The following is an 11899-nucleotide window of genomic DNA, read 5'->3' as shown; positions in this document are numbered from 1 at the left end:
CCCATCCACCTTTTTTTCTCTAGCCAGTAACCACCAGACAAGAGGAGGAGGAGAGAGAAAGGGTCTTCCTTCCTATAGCTGCTTCAACACTGTCTCATACTCTCGTGCTGCTTTTGAAGTCACATAGATCTTTTGTGAGGGTTTAGTCACGATAACAATGGGTGGCAGCATGAGTTCCAAGAGACCACTAGCCCCATTTTTCACTCCTTGAAGAAACCATGCTGTTATGTAGCAAGACTGGAGATTTGACTGCTTTCTGTCTTGAGTATTTTCTCTTACAACATTTAAATGGCCTTTTTCTATCCCATCCCACCCCTGAGAAGTACATGGCAGCTACAGAGGTGCCTGGAGGCTTTCTTTTCATCCTTTAAGTGTGATGTCCCTTCTCCAGCCTCTGCAAATGACTGTCAGTTCCCCTCTCCCTGCAAAACTAGTATTTTTAATCGACCTGTATCAAGCGCATTTGTAAGCAGGTGTTTTCAACCTTCATTTGTATGGCTATTTTCCTGTGTAATATTAGTCACAGAGACAAGATATTTCAGATCCAGCCAGGTATTTCACTGGGCCACGGATAATCAGCACTCACTACTCACATTCTGGTTATCTTTTTCTCAAGAAGCCTTTCCTTGTCCGGCCTGAAATCCACTGAAATATCCAAACCTCCAAGCCCCTGCAGGTCCCTGCCTATCAGAGCCACAGCAGGACAGCAAGCATTTCATTTTCTGCCTCCCACTGAGCATAATTTCTCCTCTGAAATAAAGATCAGCGTGGGGTTGAGGCTCTTTTTTTTTTTACTCAGAAAAATCTTTGGTATGTTTTTCGTGACATCTCTTCCCCTGACTACATTTATCATTATCATTAGAGAGAGCACTGAGACATGTTTTGATGGCACTTGAAACCAGTGGGAGAGGAAAAATAACATCTCTGGTGCAAAATTCAAGACTGTTTACTTCATAATCAAACTCAAGGTGGTGTGTTAAGAAATGCTTAACTGGAAACCATTGAATTTCTGGAGATTTTCACAGCTCCTTTCATATGTCTGCAAACATGCATACTCTCCTTCTCCCCACAAGGTCCCAAGCAGCTGTGCCCTCCCAACAGTGCTCACAGCTCCAACGAAGCAAGGCCAGTTTTCTTTACTCCTCCTGGGAGCAAAGTGCTGATCTGTGGCCTTGAACTTAAGTACAGCAGACCTGTGAGCCTTTGCTTCTGTAAGAACATGGGACAAACTCCTCAGCTGGTATAAGCCAGCACTGAGCTGTGCAGCTGCATAGCTGTGCAGATTTTGATGCCAGCTGTGAATCTAGGTGAGTTCTAGGGCTGTTCACCAAGGTTTACTGCTCACAAAATAGGCAAAGATTACAAGTCAAAATTACAAGGAAAAATTATCATTACCATTTTTTTATGTTTTGTTTGGTTTTTTTTTTCTGTGGGTTTTTTTTTTTTTCTTTCTGGAAAGGAAACAGGCTTTCTTACCTGTCTAACCGCAACTGGCAGGCTGTTCGCAATATGTCAACTATGCCCTCGCTCTTCAGTTGTTTACAACAGACACTAGTTGCAATAAAGCAGCCAGTCCTCCCGATGCCTGCACTAAGGGACAGAAAAGCAAAGAGAGTCAGTGGAGATGTCAGAATGGCTTTGGAACTTTCTCGTTAAATGAGCGCCATTAAACCAGCAATCAAACCCCGTTATCCCTTTCCTCCCTCCAATCTTTGCCAGGTGGGTGCTTGCGAATATAAAGCTGTAGAAAAAGATACTAACTAATAGAAAGACTTACTAATAGAAAAAGATACTAACTTCAATGGGACAACACAATTAAGTGTGAGCCACTCACAGTAAAAGGATGGACATGGCACATACAGTGCTAAAAATAGACTGCTGGGTACAGTTTGACCCGATATGCCATTGAACCATTGAAAATAAGCAGTTAAACAGTATTTTTTAGTTAGACTTGCTTTGAAGGCAACCTTTGCTTTGAGATTCTTAATCCTAATAGCTTCTTTGAAAGCTACTTTCATTCACAGGTACAGTAAAATAACCAACAAACCCCTTCCCTAAATAAGTAGAACTAACAGCAATATGGTAAGTGTAATGCCATTTGCTGATCATATCTGAAATCTAGTAATTCTCTGAATTAGTGCAGGATACAACAAACTCACTAGTAAAGAAATTTCTTTGTCTTCCTGAACACCTTTGTATATGATTCAGTCCTTGCTTAATGACCAGAATTGATTTTATTCTCAAAGGCACTGTGCTATCTAAGCTGTGAATTCTTCTTATCACCTAATAAAAAGCTAGCAGCAAATGCTGACAGCCCTTCTTATGTGTTAATTATTTAAGTGAGCATCCTTGGGAACAATTACTTGACACAACTGCAAGAAATCCTGCTTCCATCTAAATTGCGCTAAAGTCATAATACAAAAAGACTGGCAACAAATGTACAAGCAACAATAGTTTGCAGTCAACTGCTTTTCATGAAGTCCTAATACTGTTTCTTTGACTGTATAGACAGGTTTTTCATTCTGCATTTATGCTCGTTAGGGAAACAGCTACATTGGGGTTGTTTCAACTTCTATTACAGAATGATCAAGGCAACTCAATAGAGGTTTAGGGGATGAGCTTACTCACTAAGAACTCATCTCTGTCTTCAACTAATTGTGATGGAGGTACCTACCGCACTTAACATTTTTATCCCTGAAACTCTTTGTACCTCATGCCCTGACTTCTGTTTTCTTTACTATATCTGGTTTGCTCATCAATACTTCAAATATTTCAGGGTTTCAGAGGACTCTTTGCTGCATATGGATCTACATCAATGGTTAAAAAAAACCAAACCCAAACCCCTTTATTTTCCAATTTATGCCATAACCAAATAGGCCACAGTACACAGCTCTTGTATACTGTTTCCCATCCATACACCTGTGAGTGTTTCGTAAAGGAAGTGAACAACACCCACTTTTACATAAAGCAAACAGCAATGAGACAGCACGTGTCCCAGGACAAGCTGCAGGTCTCTCAGTGGCTGAGACAAAGTCATAATCCTTCCAAGACTGCCCAAGAGTGGTGCATTATCCACAGGACATTAACATGACTGCTAAGCCTGCCGTTAACATAAAGCTGCTTTTAAAAACAGGGCCACAAAAATGGTCAGAGGGATTGAATACCACGGGGTTGTTCAGCCTGGAGAAGAGAAGGCTCTGGGGAGAACTTATTGCGGCCTTCCAGTACTTAAAGGGGTCTTATAAAAAAGATGGGGAATTTTAGTAGGGCCTGTAGTGATATGAGAGGGGGCAATGGTTTTAAACTGAAAGAGGGTAGATTCAGACAAGATATAAGGAAAAAAAATGTTTTACAATGAGGGTGGTGAAACACTGGACCAGGTTGCCAAGAGAGGTGGTAGATGCCCCACCCCTGGAAACAGTCAAGGTAAGGTTGGATGGGGCTCTGAGAAACCTGCTCAATGCAGGGGGCTTGGACTAGATGACCTTTAAAGGTCACTTCCAACCCAAACTATTCTATGGTTCTATGATTCTAATAGCTTCATTATTAGGTCTGTATCTATTTTTTCTTAAAGGTGCATTATTTCACATCACTGAAGGCCAAAACCACACTGATTATACTCTACCGAGGAACTCTCACAAAGGCCAAAGAAGCTACAATACTCAGTGTAACACAGGCCTTGATTAACAGCTTGCTGCGTATACCACTCTGAAATAGAGGCAATGTATTAAATTCCTTCTTCAGACAAAATGACTGCAACTGAGAATAAGCTGAAAGGGCTCTGGTCCACAGTTATCACATAAAATACTTTATAATCCTATCACCATGTCTCTTAGTTATTTCACATAAAAATACCCCATTTTCACCCAGATTATTACTGTGTCATCGGGATGACACAATACAAGAGGACAAAACAAGTATGCAAAGCAAGAGTGACATGGTGACCAGAATCTTTACCTGCAGCAAACACCATAATACTTCAAGGAGCTCTTAGAGAGTCACAGATTTCCAAGGGCAAAGTGAACCTTCTTACAAACCATTTGTTATTTTTCTCTGAACTCTCCCCAATTTGTCAAAAATCTGTTTTAAAACATAGGCAGAAAAACTGGACATGTGGCATCATATGAACACTTTACTAGCGATTACTCCGTATTAGCTTATAGGTGGATCTTTGATGACACCGGGCTACTCACCACTCATACCAAGAGTCTCTTTAAAAACATTCCCATTGATGATAATACCCCATTTACTACAGCTTCTGAATAGCAACCATCTGCCATTTGTGAGAAAATGTTATGCAAAACTAGGTAAAATTCCTTACAAAAATCCCAAAGATCAATTGGCAAAATTATTTTATTGAAATTATGCAAGATTACCCTGTCAAGATTACTGCATCACTTATCAAGCTTTCCGCTATTTACCTGGAATAATTGTTTTGAGAACTGACTTGTAGTTTTCAAGTACTCACATTTAACCTTTCTCAACACTGCCAGAACAGGACTTGCTTTTAGACTTCTGGTACTTCTCAAATTTTCCAAGAACTAGAACTCAGCTATACTAAACTTCAATGATTTAGAACCTGCGGACTGATTTTTTTAAATGCTCTTGGGTGAAAATCATCCAGTATAGCTGATTTAATAATGGTTTGTAGTGTTGCTTAACACATTCCCCAGTTAGCAGCACAAAAGAATGTACTTCATCACATCTACAACTGATAAGTACATCATCCTACTTCTTTCTGAAGACAGAAGAGAAGTATCTATCTTCACCGATATTTACTTCTCTGTGATTGATAATTACCATTTTCTCATCAGGCTTCAAACCACTGTAAAGATTTTGCTTCTTCCAAATAAGAAGTTTTCATCTTTGCTAGGGGCTTTTCATGGATATTTCAGTTTTACTGTCAATTGCATACATTTCCTGTCTGTTGATTAGTACTTGCTCAATCAGCTTTGGCACTGTTTCATTTGTTTTACATATTACACTTAAATTATTGTGTTTGGCATAATGAGGATTTTTTAAAACCAAAGAAGGAATCTACAAAATGGGGTTTTGAGGCTTAAAGTTGAACGTTCTCATTTTTTTTGCTTGCATGTGTCTTCTTAGTCAATTTCACTCCCAGTATGATAAGCTTTGGTAACCTGGCCCTTTTAAGATCATTAAAGCCACATGTTACAGGTAAGGCAAATAAAATGAGACTGTTCTTACTTGTAACTGAGCCAGCACCAGCTTCTGTGTTCAGCTCAGTCTGTATCTGAATGTAACACTTAGTAATAGAAAACTATTGTCATTACAGTTTAGAAGTTCCAAGCATATTTCAGAAGCAGGTGGGCAAGATTTCCCCCATGTCCGACTGATGGCCAATATGACAGTATCTGCACTACAACACTGTATGTGAAGAAGCCCTTAGAAGTCAGACACAACATTTATTTACCTGCAGTGAACAATCACTGGGGCATTCTTCTCTTCCATACTCTGCATTGCTTCTTCCACTTCCAGGACTAGCTGTAACAGGGGTGGGGCTTGATCTGGTGTCTTCTGATCTGGCCAAGACGTATACCAGTAATGTTTCAGGTTTCTGACTTCTTCTCCTTTCTGCAATCCAGTTAAGAAAAACACCACAAAGTTTTAAAAGAACTTCTGGTTGTAAATTGATACTGAAACCTGGCCTTCCCTTTAAGAATGAGATGAGTAAATCAATGCTAAATGGAACCGGAGATGCAAATGGCAAGCCACACAACACAGAAATCTGGATTTCAAATATCACTGCACTTCAGTAAACTGCCTTCAAAAAAAAGTGTGCTGCTCTTTTAGTGCCAAGAGCTATGTGCAAAACACTCCAGGCAGTCTGCTCCCTCTTGACAGATTCATTCAGCAAAGCCAGAGCTGTGCTTGTGACATAATTGCTTTCATAATGTATTTGACAGACAGAGAGCCAGGAGCCTTATCTCTGTCTCTGATAGCTAGATGGATAGATGAAAGAGAGAGATGGGAGCTTATTTTTCTGAATTTTCTGACAGACAGACTCATATCAGTTTCCTGTCAATTCTACATTTCTCTTAAGACACGGTGAGAAATTCAGAGACACTATGGAAGGTGGGAATTGTATCTAGCTGCAGTCCAGGGCTTTTTGAGAGACACAAATTCCAATTCTCTCTATGTCTCAGCATGGCTATGAATATAGCAAATCTGCTGTTACCTTTTCTGAGCGCCAAGTAGCACTGTATGCTTCTGATTTTGTGTGTTCAAAGTGACATCCTTCTGCCTGATTTCTAAAGGTGCCAAATAGTAACATGGAGCTCAGGGAACCTTTTAGCCATTACATAAGCCAGCTGGCACAGGGCTAAGCAACTATCTTCAAAAGGTCCGGAAACAGAAGTGTTAGCTTCCACAACCTTCCCTTAAACACATGGCTTGCCGAGTTTAAGAAGGAACAAAAAAAAAGCGAACAGATTTGTCTCTTTCTGAAGAACCAGGCACAAAAAAATCTGGAAATAGTTTCTGTTGTCTATTCTCCTAAATCCCTATAACTGTCAGTCACTGGATGTTAAAAGTGCTCTGTGGTTGTGCCACTTTTCATCCTTCTCTTTGGTTGACGAAGCTTTTGCATAGCTTCACAGTGAACTAGACTGGGGACGTGATCTAGCTAAATCTTTTTTCTTTCTCATGTTGGATTAATTTTCAGATGGATCAATCAGTTTCCCCCTTTGGCTTACCACACAATCACATAAACCCTTGTGTGGGCACATGGGAGATGGCACACGGGTAGGAACAAGACAGCAGGGCAAAGGGAGGCTAGGCTTTGTTTAGTTGCTGTTCCAGCTTATATTGGGTTTAAAGTGCTCATTGAAGCACAGCCATAGGAACCTTAAGGGTATGTTTAACTCAGTTCAGAAAAAGAGAGTCTTACTATCACAGTACAGAGCCTGGCTTTAGGATATTTACCCTGGCAAGAAGATGCTCTGGTTAAGAGAGCATAATTAGTTGTCATAATAGTACTTGAGCTCACTACAGCCACTGCTCTGAAACATGAATGTACACAGTTACTTTTGAATGTGTGACAATGTGTGAGCAACAGAAATTATCAACACTGGATTCTTAAGCGGGTTGTGAAAAGTAATAATAAAAATGTCAATAATACTGAGAAAAAAGTAAAAGATAAAAGTCATTTGAGGAAAAACTCAAATCACTACATAAAGTCACACATTTGACAGAAAGAGAAAATAGCCAAAGTCCTAATGATGAACTCTGGATGTCTTTAGTTTTGTCTACGCTGTTACCAGTTTCACGCTTCTGCTTAGAGAAGCCTGACTTCTGTGGTTCTGTACGCTTCTACTTTGACTTTAACAAAATATTCTCTATTGGTGCTTCCTTGAGACTGGGAAGACTTGTGAACACCTAGGAGGAAGCAAGATTTAATTGATGGTTTGAAGTCTACCATCACATTTGCTGTAGCTGAGATCATGAATCAGTGGCTAGACACTGGCAGGTTCCTTTGAGAAAGGAAAACAAGCCTTGCCCTATTGCCCGAGCATTTTCTAAATTCCTAAAGCTTGCCAAATCCAGTCCCCTATTCTGAGAAAAGTATGACAGTCCACCCTGTAACACATGCAGTAATCATATATTGCTGGTGGTGGTATCATATATTTCTGACCAGACCTGTTTAAGGCAAAACAGGAGTCAAGTTTTCCCTTCACTTCTCTAGTTTTCACTACCAAGCCATTTAACATATGTATGGTCTGGAGTTGTTAGTCCACTATTGCTGTGAAATGACAAATATACAGATCCAGGCAATGGTAATCTAAAAAAGGAAACTATTTCAGCTCTAGAACTCAGCAGTTCACCTCCTGACGTTTGGGGGTGGGAGGAAAGAGACACTGCCCCAATCCTCCTGAAAACAAAAGCACTGCTTAACTGAAAAACAAACTAGGATGAGCTTAAAGAAAATCAAATCATTTGGTAGGGAAGGAACTACATCCTTGGAGATGTGTATATGCAATAAAGGCTTTCGTATCATTTGTCTTTCTTCGCTATGATTGGGAAAAAAGTGTGGTATCTATACTTCTTTCCTTATGACTTTGCTATACTCTGCTACCTTAGCCATTCTTTTTTTCTTTCTGTTAGTGCCTGAACATACTGGATATGCCAGCCCTGACAAATAATCTGGCTTTCAGTTTGCTGGTTGTTGTTTTGCTTTTCCCCTGTGGGATCCACAGTTATATATACAGAAATGATATACTCATATCTGACTCCAAATTCTGAAGCTTCTTCTCTAACATGGAGAGCTTCACCTAAGGAAGAACTGATCAGGGACAAGAGCATTTGCGAAAACGCTGAGGGGTTGCTGTTGGAAGAAAACATTTCTGCAGGGATGAGTATTAGCTTGAAAGATACTTGTGAGATGGGAGCATGGATTATTACACTTGAATTATTGTATATAAGCTCTTCAGGACTGCTTCTTTGTTTTGTGCAACACCTCTTAAAGTGAGATTGTTTTTTGGCTATGCCACTACAATATTAACATTAAATGCCACTCCCTTGCACTTCCCATCTGAAAATGGAACTTCCTGAGAAGAAGTTGAATGATCCTTCCCCAGGGAGAGAATCACATTTCCTTCTACAAATACAGTGGTGAAGCGTTGTTTGGGGTTTTTTGGGGCGTGGGGGAGCATGGGAAAGAACATTCCAGCCTAAATCTCTAAAGCTAATGTCAAGATGAAAAAAGATTTGCAATACCCACTAATATTAAAATTATGTATTTTAACAATTTAAAACAATTAAGAAAAATTCTGGTAGTGTAGTTTCTTATTGAGGAAATTTTGTTTTGTCACCATAACTAAAAAGTGACCAAGTCTGCCAGATATCAGCATTGCATCAGAATTAATCTATGTATTATTCTTGCTGCTGCTACACTGTAGTGTTTTGGATAAATTGTATTTAAGACCTCTGAAGTCTGCAACATACTTGTAAATATTCTTTACTTCCCACTCGCCAGGGAGCGTGATTTTCTCCTTGCTGCCTTTGCCAAAAGTATGAGTGACAGACTTTCCACACTCTCAACCCAGACATGGGATTTCATATGCTGGCTTTCTGCCTATTAGCATATGGCTAAAGAAACTTGAAACTGGTTGGATAAAAGGAGTTTTTTCAGCTTGGAAAGAAATTGTGGTGTTATATTGAGGTCAGGTGCAGATCTGGTAGATGAAAGAAGTATAAAGTTTATGTAAATAGACTGTTCTTATTAAAACACGTAGCTTGAGATTTTAGAACCTAGCAGTGAAAACAGTTGTAAAATAGAACTCTGGTACTTTAAGTAGCATCTAAGTACTTAAAAAATTAAACCTGTGTTTAAACTCTCCATCTATAAGATTATAAAATGGTTACTGGTCTGTAAAACTACATATACAGTTAGTTGGAAAGATATTAATGTTTAGAAATGTAAACAGGGAGAATGCTGTGGTGAAAGCATTTTTAAAGGTCATCAACAGTTTCAGTGTCTTGGAGTGGAACAATCCCTTAAAGCATCTTCAAAGTCAAGTCAGCCAAATCGCTCAAATAATAAATTAGCATGGTACCCATTAAAAGGGGTTCAGCCATGGTGAACAGAAGTGGTGCTACCACACCACTGACAAGTGCCAAGCAGACCAGTACTCCCACTGCTGAGAGAAACTGAAAACAGGTAAGCAAAATTAAAGAGACTTTTGCTGAGTTCTCAAGTCCCCCACTTCTTGTTAGCAGCACAAGTTATCTTAGGTATAAACAGCTGGTGAGTATACAGCAGTTTGACAGCATCCTGATAATGATCACAAAAAGACAAGAAGCACAATCTAAATATTTCTTAGGGGTCTTCCCATACTACAAAATATGTAAGATGTTATGGAGGTTAAGGTTCCCTGTTCAGTAACCCTTTGCTTAAGTCCCTGGCTGAAAGAATAAACAAGCCTTTGAATCCTAAGAACATCATTACAGAGTTTAGCAGGTTATTCCATCAGTGCTGGCTGTCTGACTTGCAAAACCTGGTAAGAAGCTACCCATGAGCATGTCTCTCGAAATGACCAGTCAACACAGAGGACACAGGCACAGAATGAGTCACTGGTTTCTTCCACTGAGTGAACCCCATACTGCTGCAATTGGCCTGTTAGTTTTTGAGACTGCACATATGCAGTCTAAATCTCTGACTGCTTATTTTACTTTTTAGTTTTTTTATATGTTGGTGAACTGGGCAAAACTATAGTGACTTCAGTAATGAAAAGTGATATTTATACAGCAGTAGACTGTGCAGAAGATTTCTACACAACTCTCCACAAACAACTCCATTTAAAGGTTAAGACAGCTAAATTACTGTAAGTACATTGGAATGATTTACCTTTAGGGTGATGAGCCTTAAACGGTAATCGTCTGCTTGTATGACTTGGTTAACTGTGATTTCTATTCCTTCATAGGTGACCTGTTCCTCTGGCCAGTATTCTGTGCATTTCTGTGTGCAATATAAAATAAATTTAGTTAAGCAGATCTCAAGGGAGGTTCACTTTTACTCCTCTGAAACTGGATATAGCACATGCACAGGTGAATATGAATGAACGTTGTTTCTATAATAAGTACAAGTTTCACTTTCTAAACAGGGACCACATCTCAGTTGATTTTTGCTGCATTCATAATAGCCTGATTGTGTGATTAAAAAATGCACAAATCAAGTAATGACTAACCAATGCTTTTAAATACACACATCCTCATTTATCTTTATGCAACTGATGTACATTTTGAAGGTTCATTAGAAAGGCCAATGCCTGTGTTTTTAGATAAATCCTTTTCTTAAGATAATAATGATTAGTGTAATATAACTAGTGTTAGTTACCAATATTTCTGTGGTGTGTACACTGACAGGGAAACACAAAATACATCTTTTTTATTCTATTTTTATTCAGAGAGCACTGACCCTTTATAAGATGATCATTTGCATAGGTTTTTGTACAAAAGAACATGGCTGGGGCTGTTTTGGGAATTAGATTATATACCAAAATCCACTTTAAAGTGACACTGAGAATCTTTCAAAGCTAAGGAACTAAAAAGGAAGCAATAGCTGTGAGAACTATTAAACTACTACATTTGATTTTGCCAAAAAACACCCAGTCAGAGATGCAACCAGCATAACCTGGGAATTAGAGAAGGAAAAACTATAGTCCATTTGCAAATCTACCTTGTGGTACTGATACACTAAACACGAGCAGGTGAGAATTTGTAAGTGCTCCTATCCTGGAAGGAGGACTGAAAAAGACTGGCTTTTCATATGCGGTTTCTCTTTAAACTAATCAATATACAAAGGAATAGACAAGCACTTCAACATGGTGCATGAACTAGTTCATGGACAAGGAATGACATGAACAAGGCAGGGTCTGAGAAAAAGGCGCCCTTGTGATAATGGAAGAAGAAATCTCATTATCACAGGGGAATAAGAATCTGCTATTGGAAAAACCAAGTTTAAGATGATACTTGTAAACGTCCTCTGTTACATAGCTGTACACAATCTTGAAGGAAGCAAGTTAAATTATTTTGCTCTTCCCCCACCAAAAATAATTTCACTTCAGGAGAAGGTCTAACAACAGAGAAGTATCTTGCAAAGTTACTGAGTCAAAATTTTTGAGTGGGAGAACCAGTGTTGTTCCATCTGCATAGTGCATCAGTTAATAACCCACTGGGAATGTGGCCCACTGTGTCTCTGTAAAATTATTTACGCAGATTGCATTTTTTTCTTCCTCTACTCTTAAACTGCAGAATCCATTGTAAAAATTTTTGAGAGCGCTAGCAGCTATCAATAGTACAGACGTCGCTCTGCTTAAAGGAGTGGAGTAAGATTGCCCACTCATTTCTGTGGGCTGTCTGTCAGTTCAGATTAGATGTG

The 11899-nt window shown here is 39.2% G+C and overlaps 1 protein-coding gene across 1 annotated transcript in view; it reads right to left on the bottom strand.

Moving 5' to 3' along the window:
• The window catches only part of PTPN5 (protein tyrosine phosphatase, non-receptor type 5 (striatum-enriched)), a 39116-nt gene that overhangs the window by 2551 nt on the left and 24666 nt on the right, over positions 1–11899 (bottom strand). Inside the window, exons 9-11 of the mRNA XM_009892000.1 lie at positions 10367–10477; positions 5435–5595; positions 1477–1590 (exon numbers count right to left, since the gene is read on the bottom strand). Of these exons, the coding sequence (XP_009890302.1) occupies positions 1477–1590; positions 5435–5595; positions 10367–10477 (386 nt within the window). The remainder of the gene's footprint in view (positions 1–1476; positions 1591–5434; positions 5596–10366; positions 10478–11899) is intronic.

This window comes from Charadrius vociferus, unplaced genomic scaffold (genome assembly GCF_000708025.1).
Source record: "Charadrius vociferus isolate BGI_N301 unplaced genomic scaffold, ASM70802v2 scaffold179, whole genome shotgun sequence".
Taxonomy (NCBI): Eukaryota; Metazoa; Chordata; class Aves; order Charadriiformes; family Charadriidae; genus Charadrius; species Charadrius vociferus.
This window is presented reverse-complemented; position numbering and strand designations above follow the sequence as displayed.